The sequence below is a fragment of the Procambarus clarkii genome, chromosome 33, assembly GCF_040958095.1.
Source record: "Procambarus clarkii isolate CNS0578487 chromosome 33, FALCON_Pclarkii_2.0, whole genome shotgun sequence".
Taxonomy (NCBI): Eukaryota; Metazoa; Arthropoda; class Malacostraca; order Decapoda; family Cambaridae; genus Procambarus; species Procambarus clarkii.
The window spans coordinates 20,026,893-20,051,652 of NC_091182.1; the positions used below are offsets into that span (position 1 = coordinate 20,026,893).

Genomic DNA, 24,760 nt, shown 5'->3' on the forward strand with positions numbered 1-24,760 from the left:
GCTAATATCTCTTATGCTCGCGTGTTGCGCTCTTCCTCTCCTCGTCCTTCCCGCCTTCCTCAGACTCACAACCGTTTCCGGGCCTTGGACCCTGATGCGCCCACTGCCCCCTCCTCTGTTCCTTTGGGTTCTCTCCCGAAGGATCCTCCTCCTGGTCCTCTGTCTGGGGTTCCCCTTCCTTCTACCCGGTCTGTCGTATCTTCTGTGTCTTCTTCCTCGTCCCCCTCCGATCCTCCTTCCCATCCTCTTCCTCCATCTATCGGCTCTCCCCACCGCCTGTCGGTGCGGGCGGATGTCCATCGCTCTCCTAACGGCCGTCGTGTGTGCTCTCGTTCGGCTTCTCCAGTTGAGACACTAGAATCCGTTGCCCGGTACGTAGTTGCTGGGACACCGGTCTCTTTAAGTCAGAAGCGTAAGCCTGGCTCCTCTCCTTCCTCTTCCCCGACGGGTAAGAAGGCTTCGCTTTCTTCCTCAGCTCCTCCTTCTGGCTCTGTTGCTCCTTCCCCTCCCATTTCAGTGCTTGCGCCCCCTGTTCCTGCTATGGAGGTTTCTTTGGCCCCTGCTTCCCTTTCGGTTGCTGCTCTTGCTGGGGTGCGCTCCCCTCTTTCTACTCCCCCTCTTCCTGCTACTGTCCTTGACTGCTCCTCTCAGTTGTCTCCTCCTCTTCCTCCTCCTCCGGACCCTGCCCGCCCACCTCTGATCTGTTCTCCCGTTTCCTTCCCTCCGTCTTTGCTCAGTTTACCCATGCCCCCTAACCCTGACTTTGCTGACCCTGATCCCGACCCTGATATTCTTTAACGTGCTCTGTTGCTCTTTCGCCTTTGTTTCTTCCTTGTTCTCTGTTTTTGTCCTTTCTCTTCTCGTCGTTGTCCATTCTTCAATGGAACGTTCGAGGTTATTACGCCAATTTCCTCGAACTCCAACTTCTGATTTCGCGGTTTTCGCCCCTTTGTGTCTGTCTCCAGGAGCCAATGCTTGGTGCTCGTCCTGGTCGTTTTCGTGGCTATTCCTTTCTCTCCCCCCCCCCAGCCATTGCTGGGGCTTCTAATTCTTCTGCTCTCTTGATTCGGGCTGATGTTCCCTTTGTTCCTTTACTTTTTCCTTCGCCTCTCCATTGTTCTGCTGCTCGTATCTTTGTGGGGAAATGGTACACAGTTTGTTCCATTTATCTCCCCCCGAGTGTCCCGCTCTCTCTTCCTGATTTGAAACACCTCCTAGACTCCTTGCCGGAGCCTGTGCTCCTGCTGGGTGACTTCAATTGTCGTCATTCTCTTTGGGGTGACGTTCTGACGAATACCCGGGGTCGCCTCCTTGAGCCGTTTCTCCTCTCTTCTTCCCTGTCTCTTCTGAATTCTGGTGAGCCCACTCATTTGGACTCTCGAACTCGCACCCTTTTTTGTCTTGATCTTTCTCTCTGCTCTTCTTCTCTTTACTTAGATTTCACGTGGCAGGTTCTTGATAACCTCCATGGAAGTGATCATTTCCCCATCCTTGTTTCCTTTTTCTCTTTTCGCCCTTCCCTCTCTTTCCCTAGGTGGCAGTTTGCTAAGGCGGACTGGACCCTATTTTCCCTCAGTGCTACTCTCTCTGACCTCTCCCTTCTGCCCCTCTCTCGCGCTCTCCTCCTTTTTCATGACACTGTCTTCAACGCTGCCCTCCGCTCTATTCCTCGCTCTTCCTCTCGGGGTCCACGGAAGTGCGTTCCCTGGTGGAATGCGGACTGTGCTCGGGCTGTCCGCTGTAAGCGTAGAGCCTGGAAGAGGCACCGCCGTAGGCAGACGACCGATTCTTTTCTTTTCTTTCGGACAGCGAGTGCGGTGGCCCGTAGGGCCATCCGTACAGCTAAACGTGAATGTTGGGCATCTTATGTCTCAACAATTACGTAAGAGACCCCTCTGGCCCAGATCTAGAAGCGTATCCGCAAGATAGCGGATAAGTTCGTTCCCGATGTTTCACCGGTCCTTCACCTCCATGATACTCTTGTGGCGGACCCGTTGCAGGTCGCTTCCGAACTGGGTTCCCACTTTTCTTCTGTTAGCTCTGGTCTTCATCTTCCCCAATCTTTCCTTCTTCGTAAACCTGTCCTTGAGTCTCGTCCTTTACATTTCTGCACTTATCTTCAGCTTCCCTATAATGATCCCTTCTCTCTCTCTGAACTTCGTTCTGCCCTGGCCCTCTGCGGTTCTACAGCGGCGGGCTCCGATGGTATTCATTATGAGATGCTTCGCCATCTCCCTCCGAGCACGTCTCAGTATTTACTGAGTCTGTATAATCGGATCTGGGAGTCGTCGTCAGTCCCTGAGGACTGGCTCGATGCCGTTGTCCTCCCTGTTCACAAACCGGGGTCTCTGGGTACTTCCCCTAAGGACTTTCGCCCTATTGCTCTCACAAGTTGTGTCTGCAAACTCTTTGAACGTATGGTTAACGTTCGTCTGATGTGGTTCCTGGAACACCAACACCTCCTCTCCCCTTCTCAATTTGGTTTCCGCAAGTGCCGCAGCACGACAGATGTCCTGGTGAACTTGGAGGTCTATATTCGTACTGCTTTTGCTGCGAAGACCTCCGTTGTTGCCGTCCTTTTTTACCTAGAAAAGGCTTACGACACCACTTGGCATTATCATACCCTATCTCAACTTCATTCTTTTGGCCTTCGTGGTCATCTCCCTCTCTTTCTCCGCAGCTTCCTCTCTCGTCGTTCCTTTCGGGTGCGCCTTGGTACCGCTCTCTCTCCCTCTTTTCAGCAATACGAAGGTGTGCCCCAGGGTAGTGTTCTGAGCACTACTCTTTTTCTGGTTGCTCTCAATGGTCTTCTTTCCTCTCTTCCTTCTGGTGCCTTCTCCACTCTCTATGTCGATGATCTTACCCTTTGTTGTCAGGGTGATGATTCGCCTCTCCTTCAATGCCGGCTTCAACTTGCAATTGATGCCGTGTCGTCTTGGGCCACAGGTCATGGCTTCAAGTTCTCTACTTCTAAGACTTGTGCCATGACTTTTAAGCGGAAACGGGTGTTTCTTCGTCCCTCTTTGTCGCTTTATGGTCATCCCCTTGAATACAAAGATTCCGCGAAGCTTTTGGGGTTATTCCTTGACACTCGTTTGTCTTGGTCTCCCCATATCTCTTACCTCCGTGTTGAGTGCTCTAAGGCCCTTACCTTCCTTCGGGTCTTGTCCCATACTTCTTGGGGGGCAGATAGGCGCACTCTCCTTGCTTTACATTCCTCTCTCGTCCTGTCTAAGCTCGATTATGGTTGCCCTGCTTACTCGTCTGCTTCTCCTTCTACTCTTCGCCGTCTTGATGCTTTGCACCATACTGGGTTGCGCCTCAGTTCTGGTGCCTTTCGTTCGACTCCCGTCCTTAGCTTGTATGTTGACACTGGCTTCCTGTCTCTCCAGGACCGCCGTGATCGCTACTGTCTTCGCTATCTTGCGCGGTCCTTGCAACATCCTTCCTCTCGTCTCTGTCGTGCTTTAACTTTTACCCCTCCTGCGGTTCCTGTTCCTCTTCACCACCTCCCTCTTTCTGTCCGGTTATCTCGCCTGCAGGATTCTCTTTCCGTTCGTATTTCTGATGTTTCTCCTCGTGTTGTTCCTTCTTTGCCCCCGTGGAGGGTCCCTCTTCCGCGGTTTTGTACATCCTTGACTCGTATCACTAAAGCTTTTACCCCTCCTACAGTTCTAAAACGCCTTTTCCTCGAGCACTTTTCTTCTCACTCCCGCTCCGTTTCTGTCTTCACCGATGGGTCTAAGTCAGCGGACGGTGTTGGCTACTCTGTTGTTTTTCCTGATCGCACTTATATGTGTCGCTTGCCTCCGGAGACTAGCATCTTTACAGCGGAACTTTATGCTATTCTCTATGCTCTTCGTCTCCTGCTTTCTCGTTGTCAGTCTTCCTTTGTGGTTGTTGTTGACTCTCGTAGTGCCCTCATGGCTCTCGGGTGCTTTAATCCAGTTCATCCGGTAGTTGTCGAGATCCAGCATTGGCTGTTTCTCGTTCACAGTAAATTTAAGTCGGTTGAGTTTTGTTGGGTTCCCAGCCATATTGGCGTGTCTTTAAATGAGCGTGCGGATGCTGCCGCTAAGGAAGCTGTCCGCTCTTGTCCCATCTCTCGTAAAGGCATTCCGTATTCCGACTTTTACCCGTTTATCCATTCCTCAGTCCTTACCCGTTGGCAGGCTTCTTGGTTGTCTGTTACTGGTAACAAGCTACGTACTCTTAAATGTTGTGTTTCCTCGTGGCCGTCCTCCTTCCACCGTAACCGGCGGTGGGAAACAGCTCTAGCGAGGTTGCGTATTGGCCATACTCGCTTAACCCATGGTCACTTGATGGAGCGCCGCCCTGCTCCTTATTGTCCTAGTTGCATTGTCCCTCTTACGGTCGTGCATGTCCTTCTTGAATGTCCTGACTTCCAGGACGAGCGTGTGTCTTGCTTTCCGACCGCCCCTCGCGGTCACCTGTCCCTCGATAGAATTCTTGGTGACTCGGATACTTTTGATATCGTTCGCCTTATGCGTTTTTGTTCTCGTATTGGCATCCTTGGTGATATTTAGCGCCCTCTGATTATTTTGCGTATTTGATGGTGCTACATAGCCTTCCCGGTTTGGTGCCTTCTTTTGATAATTACTTACTTACTTATCCTCGGAGAAGAAAAAAAAGATTATTCAGAGAAGACCTTGTGGATTCTCACTGAACACTTCAATATTTTCTTCTTCTACCACCCCCCATTCTTTATATATATATATATATATATATATATATATATATATATATATATATATATATATATATATATATATATATATATATATATATATTTAAATATGACCAAAAAAGTAAGATTAGTAATTCTAACACGAATTTTCTCGATCATTCTTATGTTTCTTTTCACTGTTGATTGTAACTGAAAAATCAATTCTCTAAAATTCATTTTTATTTCTAGTCTGACGCGACACTTGAACGCGTTTCGTAATAACTTATTACATTTTCAAAGACTTAGTTTACACACACACACAACTATTACCTGCAAACACTAAACAGAGTTCTTACTTATGCTATGATTTAAACAGCTTTCATTTTTCATTTTATACCCGCATTTTGGGTGAAGTGATATGTTACAACAGTTTTGGATGAGGTGAGCAAAACTTTCAACACAGGATAGAACAAGAAACAATGGGTATTGAAGGTAAGAATGAAAGTAATTGCAGAGGGCCTATTGGCCCATATTTCTTGATGCTTCTATATTGGAGCGGAGTCTTGAAGTGGGTAGAATATAGTTGTGCATTAATTGGCTGTTGATTGCTGGTGTTGACGTCTTCATGTGTAGTGCCTCCCAGATGTCAAGCCTCCTGCTATCGCTGTATCTATCGATGATTTCTGTGTTGTTTGCTAAGATTTCTCTAGTGATGGTTTGGTTGTGGGAAGAGATTATATGTTCCTTAATGAAGCCCTGTTGCTTATGCATCGTTAATCGCCTGGAAAGAGATTTTGTTGTCTTGCCTATATACTGAGTTTTTTGAGGCTTACAGTCCCCAAGAGGGCATTTGAAGGAATAGACGACGTTGGTCTCTTTTAAAGCGTTCTGCTTTGTGTCTGGAGAGTTTCTCATGAGTAGGCTGGCCGTTTTTTTGGTTTTATAGTAAATCGTCAGTTGTATCTTCTGATTTTTGTCTGTAGGGATAACGTTTCTATTAACAATATCTTTCAGGACCCTTTCCTCCGTTTTATGAGCTGTGGAAAAGAAGTTCCTGTAAAATAGTCTAATAGGGGGTAATAGTCTAATAGGGGCTTAATAGTCTAATTAAGGCGCCCTGTTGTTACCAGTTGCGTTGCTCCTGGGAGTATGGGTTCGAGTCACTTCTGGGGTGTGAGTTTTCAGTCGCATATAGTCCTGGGGACCATTCAGGCTTGTTTGCATTTGTGTTCCTCACGTGTGCCCCAAAGAATGAGGTGATTTGGTGAAATGCTATGCCCAAGATTACCATCCGAGTTGCCGGCGGGGAAGTGGTTTAAATAGCTTCGGCTACCACTTCCTTTTGTCCGGCCGTGATGGTCAAGCGGATTAAGGCGCCCTGTAGTTACCAGTTGCGTTACTCCTGGGAGTATGGGTTCGAGTCACTTCTGGGGTGTGAGTTTTCAGTCATATATATATATATATATATATATATATATATATATCCTATCTAAACACAAAGATTAATCCAGTGTAATTGGCCTGTTATGTTGGACATTGTCTTCTGTGTTGGCATCGTTATGTTCTGGTCTTGTCCTTACTCTCATGGTGGGTAGAGTAAATAGTTCCGTGATTTGGGTGTTCATGGTAGGTTGTTCTATTCTTATGTGAATTGCCTCAAGAATTTGTAATCTTCTTGCATCTTGGGTTTTGTCTATTATGCAGGTATTCTTGTTCAACATTTCTCTTGTTAGAGTGATATCATGGGCTTGTCTCATTTGATTCCTAGGGGCACCGGATTGAAGATGGCATGTCAAACGCCTCGTCAGCTTGGTTGACGTCATACCTATGTACTTAGATTGAAGGTTACATCCTTCGTGGGGGCAAGTGTACATGTATACAACGCTTGACTGCTGTAGAGGGTTCTTCGTCGGCTTCGGGCTGTTTTTGATAAGGAGTTCGGAAGTTTTCTTGGTTTTGTAGAATATTATCAGGTTTATGTTTTGGTTAGGAGTAGTGCTTTTTTCTCCTTTACGGATTATTTCTTTCATTATTCTTTCCTCTTTTATATGTTCACTGTGCATGGTTGATTTGTAATATAATTTTATTGGAGGTGTTGTGGTTTCTGTTCTAGGTTCTGGATTATACCAACGGTCCAAGTGTCTTCTTATAGCAGCGTTTATTTCCGCGTTGCTATATCCGTTGTTCACCAATACCTGAGTTACTCTTTCAAACTCTCTACTCATGTTGCTCCATTCAGAGCAGTGGGTAAGCGCTCGACGAATATAAGCATTGAGAACACTGGCTTTGTATCTTTGGGGGCACTCACTTCTACCGTTCAGGCATAATCCTATGTTGGTGGGCTTGGTATATACGTTGGTGCTTAAAGAGGTTCCTGTTTTTGTTATTAGTACATCCAGGAATGGCAGACTGTTATTTTCACTATTTTCATGTGTAAATCGGAGTACTGACTCTCTCTCTAGATGTCTTTTTAGGTCAATTAGTTCATCTGAGTCTTTTATTATTATGAATATGTCATCTACATAACGGCAATATACAGTTGGTTTTTGTCTGTTACTGAAGACCCTGTCTTCGATGGTTCCCATATAAAAATTAGCAAATAAAACTCCTAAGGGGGAGCCCATTGCTACTCCGTCTATTTGTAAATACATGTCTCCTTGTGGACTGATGAAAGGGGCTTCCTTTGCACATGCTTCGAGAAGACTCTTCAAGTGTGGCTCAGGTATGTGTAATTTGGGGGTGCTCTCGTCTCTGTATACTCTCTCCAGTATCATTGCTATGGTTGTGTCGACTGGGACGTTGGTAAATAGGGATTCAACGTCCAGGGATGCGATGATTCCATCGGGCTGGGTAGATTTGATCAATTCTAGGAAATCAGCTGATGATTGTAGACTAAACTTACTTGGAGTGTATGGAGTTAGGAGTTCATTGAGTTTCTTTGCCAGGTGATAAGTTGGGGTTGGTATTTGGCTGATTGATTAGACGCATAAACCAGGTAACCCACTACGCCCTATAATTAGTGAGTGGATTAGTACACCCCTTGTTGAAATAGATAAACTGTGTGACCGCTGGTGTATATTCTCTCTCTTGGGAAGACTCACAGGACAAGATGGATAAGGTGCAAGCATTTGTGGAGTCAGGCAAGCCTGAGGACTTGGAAGGCTGCACGAGGGATCAATTAAAACAAATAGCAGAAAAATGTGGCATCAGATTGAAAGCATCTAAAGTAGTTGGGGTGAAGGATGAGATCCTGAGGCAGTTGAGAGCCAAAAGTGAAGCGGCAGAGCAAGTAGCCCAAAAAAGAGCTGAAAGTGGAAAGGGGGATGATGGGCAGGATGAAGTGAGATCCCAGGGATCGAGTAGGAGCAGCAAGAGTAGCCGCAGTAGCAGGAGTAGCCGGAATAGGAGCTTGGAGAGATTTCAGTTAAAGCTCCAGACGCAGCATGAGGAGAGACAGTTCCAGCTGGAGAAGATGAAATTAGAACTCCAGATGAAAAATGAAGCCGAGAAAGAGAGAGAGAAAACCAGACTGGAGGTAGAAAAAGAGAAAACCAGACTGGAGGTAGAAAAAGAGAAAACCAGACTGGAGGTAGAAAAAGAGAAAACCAGACTGGAGGTTGAAAAAGAGAAAACCAGACTGGAGGTTGAAAAAGAGAAAACCAGACTGGAGGTTGAAAAAGAGAAAACCAGACTGGAGGTAGAAAAAGAGAAAACCAGACTGGAGGTTGAAAAAGAAAGAGCAAGACTAGAGGTCGAAAAAGAAAGAGAGAACAAAACAAATGCAGATAGAAGCAAATAGAACCTTGGCTGAACAAAGGATTGAACATGGGTTGCCAGAGAGCACCACCCAGGTATCACACTCACCAGATGTTAGGGTTAGGGAGAAGGACATTACCTTGTTTCTTCCCGAAGAGTCAGAGAGCTTTTTTGAGCACTTTGAAAAGGTAGCCAGCATCAAGGAGTGGCCACAGGAGGAATGGGCCTAGCTGGTCCGGTTAAGATTGATCGGTGCAGCCAGGGAGGCGTACACCCAATTGTCACTGGAAGAGTGCCAGGATTATGCCACAGTAAAGAGCAGCATACTGCGCTCATTTCAGCTAACCCCAGAAGCTTATAGGAAGCGTTTCAGAGAGATGATCAAAGTTGGAGCATGTACGTTTGCCGAGACGGCAAGGGATCTGGAAAGACGATTCCAGAAATGGATTGAGACTGCCGGAGTTAGATCGTACGCTGACCTGAAGCAATTGATGGTCATGGAAAAGTTCTTAGAAATGATGCATTCCGAAATAAAGTTCAAGATCCAAGAAGAAGGGGTAAAGAAGGTGAAAGATGCCGCAGATAGGGCAGATATGATTACTGAAGCATATAAGAGCTTGAGGGAAAACAGAGTAATTGGGCTAGATGCAGCAATAGCAGATCCAGTAGAGTCTGAGGAGGAAGAAGTTTTGGGGGGCAGACAAGCAGACCAGCTAGTTTTAAGCCCCAGGAAGGAAAGTTGCCGAGTCCGCCTGCTGGAGGTTAGCAGGAAAATAAAAATGTGCAGAGGAGACAAGAGTCCAATGAAGCTCCACAGAGTACGAGTAGTACGTCTGGCCCGAGGAACTCCAATACGAGTGGGCAGAGTCAGAGCCACTCGGGGGCGTATAGGAGAGATTTCTCCCAAATGAGGTGCTACAAGTGCAACAGATCGGGTCACATGATGCGCGATTGTCGGCAGGGCAAGAGAGTCGTGACCCTGACCACGTGTGATCCCCGGAAGAAGTACGTTGATGTACAACAAGACAAACCACAGAAGGTAGATTTGATGAACGAGCGATATAGGCCGTTCATTAGTGAAGGTTAGGTCGGCATAGAGGGTCAACCCGAGGTGGAGGTTAGTATCCTCAGGGATACTGGAGCCAATTAGAGTTTGATTATGAGAGGCCTAATCGAAAACGATCGACTGTTAACTGGCAGTTGGAGGATAAAGGTACATGGGTTGTTGTCTAAAAGTGACATGCCCGTGTGTGCTGTCCAGTTGAAGTCAGATTATTTGTCGGCGGAGGTGATGTTGGGAGTGTGCCCCAACATACCTGTTCCAGTAGTCCAGGTGATACTGGGGAATGACTTGTGCGGGACAAAGGTGTTACCAAGAGTCATGGCAGAGACTGTGCCAGACGAATGCCCAGAAGGCCACGGCACGGGTGGGACACCTGAGAGTATGAACCTGACTGACATCCGAGGAGATGAGTCAGGAGATGGCCAAGCCATTGAGTACCCTGTCTCGGTAGTGATGAAGGCAGAGGTGGCCGACGAGGAAGACGCTGGAGAAGATGAGGCAGTATCCATTCAACCGGCAGAAGATATCGACGTAGATATAGCGTGGTTATTTGAGGAAGGTCCGGCTTGGGAAGATGAAGTCTCGGTGAGGTCAGAAGTGAAGATGCCGCAGCCAAAGAAGAATCATGTGAAGAGAGTGGACCTGAGTAGAGCCCAGCCCGCTGAAATTAAGAGCCTGAAGGTGAATACAACTGTGTTGAGTAGAAATTTGGAAGGATGTGGACATACTGAGGACGGGAGTAGAGCGTCAAGTTGTCCACGAGCACAGAGACATATGGATAGTGGAGTTAAGTTGTTTGAGATGTCAGGAGTTGACATGTTTCACAGAAAACGTGGAGGAGAGATAGTGAAGAAGAGTAATAGCCGAGAAAATGAAAGGAGAAGAGACAGTATGTGTGGAGAGATGCTTACGAGCACTCTAGGAGAGGTAAAGCGACATATACGGTCGAGTGCTGTTGGTTGCAGTACAGTGCTCGAAGAAACTTTTAGAGAACGAAGAAGAGTTGAAGGAGAAGAAATGGAGTTGTATAGAGGTGAGAAGTGTGAGTAGAGGATGATGATACAAGCATGGAGGAATAGAAGAAAGCCGAGGACTCGATGGAAGTCAAACAGGATGAGGTCTCGGATAAATGAGGAGACGAAAGGGAGGATCGTCGGTGAAGACGAGGGAGTGAAGTATGATGAGAGGTGACGGAAGTATAACGGCAGTAGATGGAAGTGTGAAGACGACGGAGGAGGTACAGACAGTAGATGTCTGACTCTGCACGTGAAGAGAAGAAGACGAGGAAACGTAGGGTGGGAAACAATTAGTAGAGTGGACTGATGGAGTGAAGGCGTCTAAGGAGGACAACCTAGCCAAGGTAGGTGAGCGTCTGGGTCATTTGGAGGATGACCAACGCCAGGAACTAGTGGAGATCCTATGGAGGAATAAGTCATTATTCAGAGACGTGCCCAGAAAACACCGCGGAACGGTGCACGAAGTAAATGCAGGGAGTGCTGACCCCATCAAGCAGCACTCTTACAGAGTTAACCCGGAGAAAGCAGCGGCGATGAGAACAGAGATACAGTATCTGCTAGATAACGACTTGGCAGAGGTTAGCGACAGTGACTGGAGTTCGCCGTGCCTCCTCGTGAAGAAGAGTGATGACACATACCGGTTCTGCACTGATTACAGGAAAGTGAATGCACTCACAGTCGCTGACTCGTTCTCGATACCACGCATTGATGATTGCATAGATCGGATTGGGAGTGCACGGTATGTCTCGAAAATAGACCTGCTGAAGGGATACTACCTGATTCCCCTGTCCGAGGAGGCCAAGAGGATCTCAGCGTTCGTGACACCCGACGGCTTGTACCAATATAAAGTGGTGCCGTTCGGAATGAAGAATAGTGGTAGTTGTTTCCAACGAGTAATGAATCAGGTATTACAAGGCGCGACCGGATGTGCAGTGTACATCGATGATATTGTAGTGTTCGCTGATTCTTGGAAGGATCACGTGGATCGACTTTTAGATTTGTTTGATCGATTGGAGAAGGCCAACATGACGATCAACTTAGCAAAAAGCGAGTTCGGGAGAGCCCGCCTGGAGTACCTTGGGTGTATAGTAGGGCAAGGCGAGGTTGCTCTGGTAAGAACAAAGGTGGAGGCCCTTGACAACTTCCCGGTGCCCAGGAGTAAGAAAGAATTGTTGACATACCTCGGTATGATTGGATATTACCGGAAGTTCTGTGGAAATTTCTCCACCATAGCTGCTCCTATGACGAGTTTGGTATCAAAGAGCAAGAAGTGGGAGTGGAATGGAACAGCATAAGAAGCGTTTGAAAAGACCAAAAGACTGTTGACCAAGGCGCCTGTACTAGTGTCGCCCAATTTTGGAGCACTGTTTACGTTATTTGTAGATGCCAGTGATATAGGGGCCGGAGCTGTACTGATGCAAGAGAATGATGGAATTTACCGCCCCGTGTCCTTCTTCTCGAAGAACTTCGTTTAGCACCAGAAGTCGTACAGTACGGTCGAGAAAGAGACTTTGGCCCTGGTGATGGCATTGAAACATTTTGAAGTGTATGTGAGTGGGGGAGGACACCCAGTAACGGTGTATACAGACCATAATCCCCTAGTTTTCCTGAGAAAAATGAAGCATGCGAACCAGAGGTTAACCAGATGGTTTTTATTGCTCCAGGAGTATGACCTGGTGATAACGCACATATGGGGGCGAGACAATGTAGTAGCTGATGCGTTGTCTCGAGCCTGGCCACTAGAATAATTCTCAAAAACAAGGGGGAGGGAGTGTTATGATCCCAGGTAGCCGAAAAACGAGTCTCCCCTTTAAGAATTATTCAATCAAGCCTGACCTGACTAGGAGGTCGGAGATATACAGACATGAAGATACATACAAAAAATAATTGGGTAAATTTCACAGATAATTTAAGATAATGGGCAGTGAATAAGAAATTAGATAAGTGACTGGTCATAAGATGTGGATAATTTGCTGGAGGCGTGAGGCTCGCTTCGGGAGGGCTCTGACCCCACTTGAGTACCAGACATAGTGATGGAAAGCTGCGTTCCGTTTGAGCTCCCGTTGGAGAGGATTCCCTGTGTGATATTCCTTCAAGAGAAAGGAAGTGTGCAGACGTTCCAGCTGTGGAATCGAGCTGGGAACGTTTGGTATCAAGTCCTGGACGGCAAGGAGAGTTTGTTAAGCTGCTCAGAGACATTATCGTGGGCCGTGGGAGCACCCTGATCAGACTCCGTCAGAGGGAGAGCACCCTCGACTAGACAATCCGTGGTAAGCACGATTTTAAGCCTGTTTATAGTGATTATTTGTAGTTGTTCGTGTGCCCAGCAACAGTAGCGAATGTTTATTGATAAGTTAGACATGTTTTCGTAAGGCAGAAGGCCTAAAATAAGAGAGTGGAGAGAGAAGAACGTCCTGGAGGACGGAGCGACTTCCGTCTCCTCTGAGCGTTGGCAGGTGAGTGAGGGAGCTCAGCTCCTGGCAGGGTAGCTGCCTCGAGGACCGCCTGGCCGGGCGGAGCATGGATCAGCACAAACGGGGGAGTCCACTCTCACAGTATGTAGAGAGCAGATAGATGTTGGATGCAAACATATTGTGTGGATTATTTCGTCTATGTGTTTATATGGAAACATTTTTATTGGCATGTCAATGGGTTGCAGGTTTGTCTTTGGAAGACGTTGCTGAGAACTTCAAGCCAGTAGAGTGAGTTAGTGGAAGAGGCTCCACGACTGTTGAAGGAGTAGTGTATTCTGAGGAAGAGTAGCCCCACAGTAAAGAGTAGAACCTCGAGCTGTGAGGGGAAGCAGTGAATAGGAGTGTCACGTGCTTCTGTAATACCAGTAGTGGAAGTACCATTGTTGCTAAAGGAAGACTTCATGGTGTAGCAGCCAGGAGCGCTGTGGAGGACCCTGGTAGAAGTGGTGAAGCACCATAGTTGCTCAAAGAAGACTTCATGGTGTAGCAGCCTGGAAGAGATGTGGAGGATCCTGGTAGATAAACCCAGAAGAACCTGAAGATGTCAGGGTAGTGAACTTCCAGATGTGGAAGGGAAGTTCTAAATGATTACTTGTAGGGAGTTGGTAGAGTGTTTGGTTGTCATTAGCGTGCAAAACGCATTGAGAGGTGAGTGATTGTTTGCCATTTTTGTGCTAAGGAGTATTTATACTGATGTATAGAGTTACAGTCGAAGGTTGGATTACCTGCAGAGACAAACATATGTGTTCCAGGATTGATATGGTGATCGATTGATCATTGTTGTATATCAAGGAACATTTATACTACTATTTATGATATTGCAGCCATACGCTGGTTTTCCTTGTATGTGTTTATATATATATATATATATATATATATATATATATATATATATATATATATATATATATATATATATATATATATATATATATATATATATATATATATATGACAATGTCAGACCACGGAGGAAAAATGAAACCGGAATTTCCTTAAGTACTTTCGTATATTAATACATCTTCAGAAGGATGTATTAATATACGAAAGTACTTAAGGAAATTCCTGTTTCATTTTTCCTCCGTGGTCTGACATTGTCACATTTTTAATCACGTGTTTATTTTCGTGATATACACACACACACATATATATATATATATATATATATATATATATATATATATATATATATATATATATATATATATATATATATATATATATATATATATATATTCTCTTGCTGATAACACAACATTGTGTTATAAGACTTGACCTACATGAGGAGGTTGGTAGTATTAGGTGGTGAATCAGGAGATAGGATACCACTTGATAAGCAGATGATAGAGTTCTGATGGTGTTGGAGTGCAACCTGACTGAAATAGTATAGAGTGTAGGATTCATTATTATTATTATTATATGTGTGTATGTATTGTGTATGTGCTTTGTCTAGTAAATGTATTCAAATTTGCTGGTGTTTGCCCTTGTCCTAGTGAGGCTTCCCAGGAAGTAGGAAAGAAGGAGAGAGAAAGAGAGGAAGAACTAAGAACCACAGATGTGGACAGGGTAGAATGAATTACTAATAAGTCAAATGGGATTGAGGAGATCATATCACATGAGGAGAGAGTGGGGGAGTCACAGCGGCTCGAGTGGGTGTGTACACGTGAAAACGAGGCTAAGTTTTGGAGCCGCATCCTATAAATGTGTGACGTTGAGCCCCTATCCAAGAGCCAGAAGCACCCAGGGTGAACTCCTGGTAAAGTATAAGCACTCTACCGAATTTTGGGTTGGGTTGTCCATAAAGAAGGATCAACAACGACAACACCCAACCCACAATATAATATATTCTAGCAGTACCCGGCCATGCGTTGTTGTGGCTCAGCAATGCAAGGCGTTGCTGAGCCACAGCAAACTTCTGTGTCCCCCAGTCCTTCCCACCAATCTTCCCCTCACCCGTCTCCTCGCCCTCCCAACCATTCTCCCACTCCATCCTCTCGTCCTCCCCACCATTCCCCACTCCACCATCCTCTCTTCCTTCCCCCCATGCCCCACTTCCCCTGTCCCCTTGTCCTCCCCACCATCTCTCACTTCCGTCCCCTTGTCATCCCCACCATTCCCTACTCCCTCATCCGATGCCTTCCCAAATGGTCTTATGTTCCCTCAGAAAATTGGGAACATCAAGTGATCTGATGTTCCCATCACTGAAATATAAGAAAAGAGGTAAACAATGAAATGAAAATATGAAAATATAAATAAACTGTACTCACGAAATGAGTGGTATGTAAACAACGCAGCACAATTCCAAGGCAATTCACTCAAAATAATTATAAAAAAAATTAAAATAAATCAAAATCTATGAAAATTCAATTTACCAATGCAATCAGAAACATTGAAATGGAATTGTAACATATGTAGTATAGCAGGTGGGTTGCTCATACATACAACCCTGTTATTCAAGAAAAGCATAGTTTTGCCTGTCACAGCTGTGGCCTCTATACTTATACTTACGAAATACACGGTATGGTAAACAACACAGCTCAATTCCAACACAATGTCACACAAAATAATTCAATACCAAAAAATAAATCGATATCTATGAAAATAAAATTTATCAATGCAATCGGAAACCTTGAAATGGAATTCGTGACATATTTAATATAGCGTGCATGTTGCTATATGTGCAACAGATGGCGCTGTTTTTCAAAAACGCATGTTTTTACCTGTCACAGGGGTGGCATATATAGTAGGTATATAAAAAGACACGCCTATTTGAATGCAACGTTGCATCAAAATTTCAAAGCAATCGGTGAAGAACTTTCAGAGATTACAGCGTGTATTGCTCTTACGTCCAACACATGGCGCTGTTTTTTCAAAAAAGCATGTTTTTCCAGTCACAGGTGAGGCATGTATATAGTGGATATATAAAAAGACGCGCCTATTCGAATGCAACGTTGTGTCAAAATTTCAAAGCAATCGGTAAGGATGTTTCGAAGATTTCCCTCACATGAAAAACACAGTTGTTCACAAAAAGCATGTTTTTTACCGTCAAAGACGGTATACCATCTATATAGTATGTATATATAAACCTGATCGGATGCGAATGGAACATTGTGTGAAAATTTCAAAGCAATCGGTGAAGAACTTTCGGAGATTCGCGATTTTGAACAAACGAACATTTCCATTTTTATTTATATATATATATATATATATATATATATATATATATATATATATATATATATATATATATATATATATATATATATATATATATATATAATGTCGTACCTAGTAGCCAGAACGCACTTCTCAGCCTACTATGCAAGGCCCAAATTGCCTAATAAGCCAAGTTTTCATGAATTAATTGTTTTTCGACTACCTAACCAACCAAACCTAACCTAACCTAACTTTTTCGGCTACCTAACCTAACCGATAAAGATAGGTTAGGTTAGGTTAGGTAGGGTTGGTTAGGTTCGGTCATATATCTACGTTAACTTTAACTCTAATAAAAAAAAATTGACCTCATACATAATGAAATGGGTAGCTTTATCATTTCATAAGAAAAAAAATTAGAGAAAATATATTAATTCATGAAAACTTGGCTTATTAGGCAAATCGGGCCTTGCATAGTAGGCTGAGAAGTGAGTTCTGGCTACTAGGTACGACATATATATATATATATATATATATATATATGCATATATGTATGCATATATATATATGCATACATTATAGATGTCCCATCTGTGACGGTAAAAAAAAAAAAATTGCTTTTTCTGAAAAACTGCTTTTTTCATGAGAGGGAAATCTTCGAAACCTCTTGACCGATTTCTTTGAAATTTTGACACAACATTGCGTTAGAAAAGGCGCGTCTTTTCGTATATCAACTATATACATGCCTCACCTGTGAGGAGAAAAAACATGTTTTTATGAAAAACAGCGTGATCTGTTGGACGTAAGAGGAACACACGCCGTAATCTCCGAAAATTCTTCACCGATTGCTTTGAACTTTTGACACAACGTTGCATTCGAATAGGCACTTTTTTATATACCTACTATATAGATGCCACCCCTGTGACAGGTAAAAACATGCGTTTTTTAAAAACAGCGCCATCTGTTGCACATAAGACCAACATATGCTATACTAAATGTTACGATTCCATTTCAGTGTTTCCCATTTCATTGATAAATAGAATTTTCATTTATTTTGATTTTGATTTAATTATTTTGTGTGACATTGTGTTGGAATTGAGCTGTGTTGTTTACCATACCATTCATTTCCTGAGCATAGTTTTTTTTATTTTTTCATCTCGTTTTATGAACTATTTTTCTTATATTTCAGTGATAGGTATATCTGGGGCCAGATTCACGACGCAGTTACGCAAGTTCTTATGAACGTGTACATTGTTCCTCAATCTTTGATAGCTTTGGTAACATTTATTAAACAGTTTACAAGCATAAAGTCTTGCCAATCAACTGTTGTTATTGGTATAAACAGCCTCCTGGTGCTTCAAAGCTCATTAACTGTTTAATAATTGTAAACAAAGCTGCCAAAGATTGAGAAAAGATGTACAGGTTCGTAAGTGTTTGCATAACTTTTTCGTGAATCTAGCCCCAGATCATTTGATGTTCCGAATTTTCTGATGGGAACATTAGATCATTTGATCATCAGACGAGGGAGTGGGGAATAGTGGGAATGACGAGGGAACGGGAGTGGGGGATGGGAGCCGGCCGGCCGAGCGGACAGCACACTGGTCTTGTGATCCTGTGGTCCGGGGTTCGATCCCGGGCGCCGGCGAGAAACAATGGGCAGAGTTTCTTTCACCCTATGCCCCTGTTACCTAGCAGTAAAATAGGTACCTGGGTGTTAGTCAGCTGTCACGGGCTGCTTCCTGGGCGTGGAGGCCTGGTCGAGGACCGGGCCGCGGGGACACTAAAGCTCCGAAATCATCTCAAGATAACCTCAAGATGGTGGGGAGGACGAGGGGACAGGGGAGGGGGTAATGGTGGGAGGACGAGGAGACAGGGGAAGGGGATAATTGTGGGAGAACGATGGGACAGGGGAGTTGGGGATGGTGGGGACGAGGGGAATGGAGATTGGTTTGGAGGATAAGGGGAAAGGGAAGTGGGGAGGACGAGGGGAAGGGGGACGGGGGAATGGTAGGGAAGATGAAGGAACAGGGGAGTTGGGAGGTAGTGGGAAGGACGAAGGGATGGTGGAGTGGGGAGTGGTTAGGAGGACGAGGGGACGGGGGAGTGAGGAATAGTGGGGAGGACTGGGAGACAGCGGAAGGTTGCTGTGGCTCAGCAATGCACATGCGTTGCTGAGCCACAGCAATGCGTGGCAGGGTACAGCCAGTAAATAAATAAAAACAAATAAATAAATGTTAGTTTAGGTAAAAGTATATACATACAAGATGAGTTACAAACAGAATGTTGGATTTTTAGATAGAGTTAGTACATACTATGCCTAAAGCCAATAATAAGTACAGCGTTTCAGGCAAGATGTGGGAAAAACACTTGGACTGCAGACTTAAAACTAAATGAGAACAAAAACATAAATTGAGTTAAAAGTGGAAAAAAAGGAATTAAACAAATTATACGATGGATGGAACAGCAAAAATTGAAACAGAAGAGCAGAAGTAATTTTAACTAAACCTAATTTAATTAAAGTAATTTAAAACTAAATCTAAACAATTTATTTCCACACTAAAGTGGAACAATGGCACATATGCAGTGGGACACTCCACATCTGTAGTTACTGTGTCACCCAAGGCAGTGATTCCAAAGGGTGCTGTAGGCTATGAAACTTGTTTATTCTGCCAAGAAAAATATTCAATATATCACTGCCCCAATTATCCAGATCGTGATGCACGAGTCAAGCGACTCAAAGAGTTGCAAATTTGCATGAGGTGCCTCAGGAAATACAACACTATCGACTGTGACAATTACTCTAAGCAAGAGTAATAGGTGTAACTAGGGTCAGCACCTTGTAGCATTGTGCAGGGAAACAAACATAAAGACTTCAAACCACCATGGTGGAAGATAACATTCCTCCCACTGTAGAGTATTGCAAGTTTCGACAGGGAATCAGTGTCCGATAGACAAAGACTAAAAATAATGCTTATTTGCCTACTGCCTAACTTGCCATCTAAACTAAAAGGGTCAGGGGTACATACGCGAGGGGTGTTTGACAAGGGATCTCAGAGAACATTTGTCACACAAAAGGTGGCAGATGATCTAAATATAAAGCTTGTAACCCAGGTGACAATGAATATTTCAGGGTTCCTGGATGATACTGACCTCAAATCTACCAGGTGGTTCAACCATAAATACGTTTGGGCAGCTACATCTGTCAAGTATAAACCATTGTGGTGGACACAATTCCAACGGATCTACATGTACACGATCTAGGAGCTACTGCCAAATTCTGGAAAAATCTATATAAATAAAAACGTAAATATTCATTTGTTCAAAATCGTTAATCTCCGAAAGTTATTCACCAATTGCTTTGAAATTGTGACACAACGTTCCATTCGCACTCGAGCGTGTTTTAATAAACCTTTTATAGTAGATGTCACTCTGTGACAGGTAGAAACATGCTTTTTTTTTAATTGGCTTTTCATGTGAGTTTTGATGTCAGGGAAATCTCCGAAACCTCGTTACAGAATGATTTGAAATTTTGACACAAAGTTCCGTTCGAATACATGCAGGTTTCTATACATCTGCTATGTAGATGCCACACCTGTGACAAGTAAAAACATGCTTTATTGGAAAAAGAGCGCCATCTGTAGCACGGAAAAGAAACACACGTTATACTAAATTTGTTATGATTCCATTTCAATGTTTACGATTGTATTGATAAATGCATTTTCATAGATTTTTATTTATTTAAATTTTTATTTAATTATTTTGTGTGACATTTCGTTCGAATTGAGCTGGTTTTTTTACCATGCCTGTACTATTACTTTCGTGATTATAGTTTATTTTGTTATTTTATTGTTTTCCTTTTTTTTAAACTGTTCTTATTTTTTAGTGATGGTACCATCAGATCATTTGATGTTCCAATTTTTCAAATAGGAACATTAAATTATTTGAGAACACATCAGACGAGGGATTGGAGAATGGTTGGGAGGATGAGGGGACGATAGTGGGGAATGGTGGGGAGGACGAGGAGACAGGGGAGTGGGGGATGTTGGGGAGGACGAAGGGACAGAAGGAGAAATGGTGTGGAGGATGGGGGAACAGGGAAGGATTGCTGTGGCTCTGCAAGACCCATGTATTGCTGAGCCAGACCTCACATGGCTGGATACAGCTAGTAGGGGAATAAAATAGGCATATAAAGTTCAGTATGATCACCTCACCGACGTAAGAATCATTGTAGGTACAGACTACTATTACAAATAAATCATTAGTCCAACTATATATCAGGGAATAACCCTGTTTAATTCTGCATGAGGCAAATTATTCACAGGCCCAGAATTAAGTCTGAGGATGCTTATGCCTGCAGACAAACAATTTAAATGCAAATTTAAATTTGTCAGCTGATTATACAACTCCAGTAGAAATATATTAGGAAGAATACAGCTGACTATAACAAGAGAAGAGGGTAATCTTGATATCATCATTTAAATCTGAAGATATGTTAATGAAGCCTCAGTGGCAAATCAATGACCAGTAGCCTAAACAACAAGAAGTCACTGCGCCCACTGCAATCTCAGAGCTATACTTGTCTTTAATGATTGAGTATATTGAACCCTGTAAATTAACTAACCAATTAATAATTCAATTTATCACCTAAATAAACTCCCCCAAATAAGCACAAGGGAGCATGGCTGACTATACAAATCCAACAATTGATTTTGATACATTTATTATTAGGCGAGTGTTATGATTCCATATATTAGATTCTAATATTTATCATGATAAACATGTATATTCATTATTTCTTTCCTCAGTTATTTGAAATTAAACATAATATCCATTTGTTTTCTAATATATACTTGAGTTAATTGTAACATGCTGAAGTGTGCTTGTATGAGATATTATGCTAATGCTATTGCATGTTCCCCCCTCCCCGCTCAGCTCGTTGTCGCCGTGTGGGGGCTTAGTGGGCGGCTGCCGAAGTGTGATGCTCCTTGGGACAGTCCTCTGTCCTTTTCTAGCCTTGTGCTCCTGCTGCCGTCCTCTCCAATTCTGCTGGGCATCTTTTCCTTTTCCTTCTGTTTCGTTTTTCTCCCCCCTCTTCTCCTATCTGCTTGCCGTTTCCTGCCGACCTTTTGCTCGTTCTGGTTCTTCCCTTGGACTTCTTCTTATTTTGACGCCCGGGTGCTTGAGGAGGCATACTCTTGCACCCGTAGAACTGCAGTACCCGACGTCGAGAGCGAGGGGAACCTTTTATTGTCACTTCCCACTTCGTCACTGAACCCGATCTCGACGGACTGTCGGTTTCTTAAGGTGGCGTTTGTGGGGCGTATACTCACGACGCACCCCTAGGAGGCCCCGACAAGATCGGCAATAGCTTTCTTGTTGGGTGTCCTGCCTCTAATTGTGGCTCCATGGTGGGTGTGGGGGCACATTCGTGAGTGAATTCTTCTTTCGTCAAGATGATTACCCCTGCTTCGGCTTCTTCTGGTTTACCTTCTCAGGCTCGTGGGGTGGGCGACCAAGCCCCCGAGTCGGTCCGTATTGGAAGACCGGGCTCTGTAGCCTCCGCTGCATTGGGCCCCGACCTTGCTCCTCCTTTGGCCTCTCTGACTCCTTCCTCTGGCTCCCCTCCCTCCTCTGTGGATGGGTCGAGCCCCAAGCCCCCAGTGGTGACTACCTCGTCCCCTGGCGCGGCTCCTTCTCTGGTTGTAACTACTGCACCTTTTAACCCCTCTCTCTCTGGGGGTTCTCACCGCCGTCCTCGTCACGGCCGCCCTCGCTCGATTCCTTCCAGTTCTGCTACCTATCAAGCCTTGTTTGGTCCCGCTTCGTGGGCCAAATATTTTGATCTCCTCCCTCTTGATTCTGCGCCTCCTGACGATTTCTCCCTCCATCGACATCTCATTGATTCCGTGGATGCCTCCATTACTTTCAACCCCACTCGTCTCGGTACACGTGTCGTTGCTGCTCCTTCTCAGGATGCTGCTTCCCGCTTGGCTGCCTTATCCTGCCTTGGCGAGACCCCCGTTCGGGTCTCGAAGAACGCTCAGTTGAATGCCAGTGTTGGCACTATTTTGCTCCTGCCCCATGTTGCGACCGGTGTTCGGGACCTGCGCGACTGCCACGACGATATTCGCCATATCCTCGCTGCCCAGGGCCATTCTATTCTCCAGGTGGACACGTTTACTCGTCCCCCTCGTGGTAGTCGCCGTCAACCCCTCCGGGTTGTGAAGATTACCTTTGATGGTAGGACCCTTCCACCCTCTGTCATTCTTGCTGGTGCCAGGTGCTCTGTCCAGGAGTACATTCCTTCTCCTCGGCTCTGCAACAAGTGCTGGAGGTTTGGGCATGGTGCCCTCCGCTGCTCCGGGACTGTCTCTCTCTGTCCTTTGTGTGGTGGCGAAGGTCACTCTAAGTCGGAGTGCGCTTCTCCCCAGGCTCGTTGCCTCAACTGCGGTGAGGCCCATCCTACCTTCTCCCGTGCGTGTGTCCATTACAAGCTTGAGGCAGCTGTCCTCAACTTGAAGCACCGGGAGCGTTTATCTTTTCCTGAGGCGAGGCGCCAGGTTCGCCGGCTCCCGCCTTATGCTAATATCTCTTATGCTCGCGTGTTGCGCTCTTCCTCTCCTCGTCCCTTCCCGCCTTCCTCAGACTCACAACCGTTTCCGGGCCTTGGACCCTGATGCGCCCACTGCCCCCTCCTCTGTCCCTTTGGGTTCTCTCCCGAAGGATCCTCCTCCTGGTCCTCTGTCTGGGGTTCCCCTTCCTTCTACCCGGTCTGTCGTGTCTTCTGTGTCTTCTTCCTCGTCCCCCTCCGATCCTCCTTCCCATCCTCTTCCTCCATCTATCGGCTCTCCCCACCGCCTGTCGGTGCGGGCGGATGTCCATCGCTCTCCTAACGGCCGTCGTGTGTGCTCTCGTTCGGCTTCTCCTGTTGAGACACTGGAATCCGTTGCCCGGTACGTAGTTGCTGGGACACCGGTCTCTTTAAGTCAGAAGCGTAAGCCTGGCTCCTCTCCTTCCTCTTCCCCGGCGGGTAAGAAGGCTTCGCTTTCTTCCTCAGCTCCTCCTTCTGGCTCTGTTGCTCCTTCCCCTCCCGTTTCAGTGCTTACGCCCCCTGTTCCTGCTATGGAGGTTTCTTTGGCCCCTGCTTCCCTTTCGGTTGCTGCTCTTGCTGGGGTGCGCTCCCCTCTTTCTACTCCCCCTCTTCCTGCTGCTGTCCTTGACTGCTCCTCTCCGTTGTCTCCTCCTCTTCCTCCTCCTCCTCCTCCTTCCTCCTCCGGACCCTGCCCGCCCACCTCTGATCTGTTCTCCCGTTTCCTTCCCTCCGTCTTTGCTCAGTTTACCCATGCCCCCTAACCCTGACTTTGCTGACCCTGATCCCGACCCTGATATTCTTTAACGTGCTCTGTTGCTCTTTCGCCTTTGTTTCTTCCTTGTTCTCTGTTTTTGTCCTTTCTCTTCTCGTCGTTGTCCATTCTTCAATGGAACGTTCGAGGTTATTACGCCAATTTCCTCGAACTCCAACTTTCTGATTTCGCGGTTTTCGCCCCTTTGTGTCTGTCTCCAGGAGCCAATGCTTGGTGCTCGTCCTGGTCGTTTTCGTGGCTATTCCTTTCTCTCCCCCCCCCCCAGCCATTGCTGGGGCTTCTAATTCTTCTGCTCTCTTGATTCGGGCTGATGTTCCCTTTGTTCCTTTACTTTTTCCTTCGCCTCTCCATTGTTCTGCTGCTCGTATCTTTGTGGGGAAATGGTACACAGTTTGTTCCATTTATCTCCCCCCGAGTGTCCCGCTCTCTCTTCCTGATTTGAAACACCTCCTAGACTCCTTGCCGGAGCCTGTGCTCCTGCTGGGTGACTTCAATTGTCGTCATTCTCTTTGGGGTGACGTTCTGACGAATACCCGGGGTCGCCTCCTTGAGCCGTTTCTCCTCTCTTCTTCCCTGTCTCTTCTGAATTCTGGTGAGCCCACTCATTTGGACTCTCGAACTCGCACCCTTTCTTGTCTTGATCTTTCTCTCTGCTCTTCTTCTCTTTACTTAGATTTCACGTGGCAGGTTCTTGATGACCTCCATGGAAGTGATCATTTCCCCATCCTTGTTTCCTTTTTCTCTTTTCGCCCTTCCCTCTCTTTCCCTAGGTGGCAGTTTGCTAAGGCGGACTGGACCCTATTTTCCCTCAGTGCTACTCTCTCTGACCTCTCCCTTCTGCCCCTCTCTCGCGCTCTCCTCCTTTTTCATGACACTGTCTTCAACGCTGCCCTCCGCTCTATTCCTCGCTCTTCCTCTCGGGGTCCACGGAAGTGCGTTCCCTGGTGGAATGCGGACTGTGCTCGGGCTGTCCGCTGTAAGCGTGCAGCCTGGAAGAGGCACCGCCGTAGGCAGACGACCGATTCTTTTCTTTTCTTTCGGAAAGCGAGTGCGGTGGCCCGTAGGGCCATCCGTACGGCTAAACGTGAATGTTGGGCATCTTATGTCTCAACAATTACGTCCGAAACCCCTCTGGCCCAGATCTGGAAGCGTATCCGCAAGATAGCGAGTAAGTTCGTTCCCGATGTTTCTCCGGTCCTTCACCTCCATGATACTCTTGTGGCGGACCCGTTGCAGGTCGCTTCCGA

At 45.6% G+C, this 24,760-nt stretch overlaps 1 protein-coding gene across 1 annotated transcript in view; it reads left to right on the forward strand.

Annotated features, from left to right (window-relative positions):
- Positions 1 to 13,869, forward strand: part of LOC138370867 (serine/threonine-protein phosphatase 6 regulatory ankyrin repeat subunit B-like) — a 118,066-nt gene extending 104,197 nt beyond the window's left edge. Inside the window, exon 5 of the mRNA XM_069335476.1 lies at positions 13,182 to 13,869. Coding sequence (XP_069191577.1) covers positions 13,182 to 13,228 — 47 coding nt within the window. The 3' untranslated portion in view covers positions 13,229 to 13,869. The remainder of the gene's footprint in view (positions 1 to 13,181) is intronic.
- The last annotated feature ends 10,891 nt before the right edge of the window (positions 13,870 to 24,760 follow it).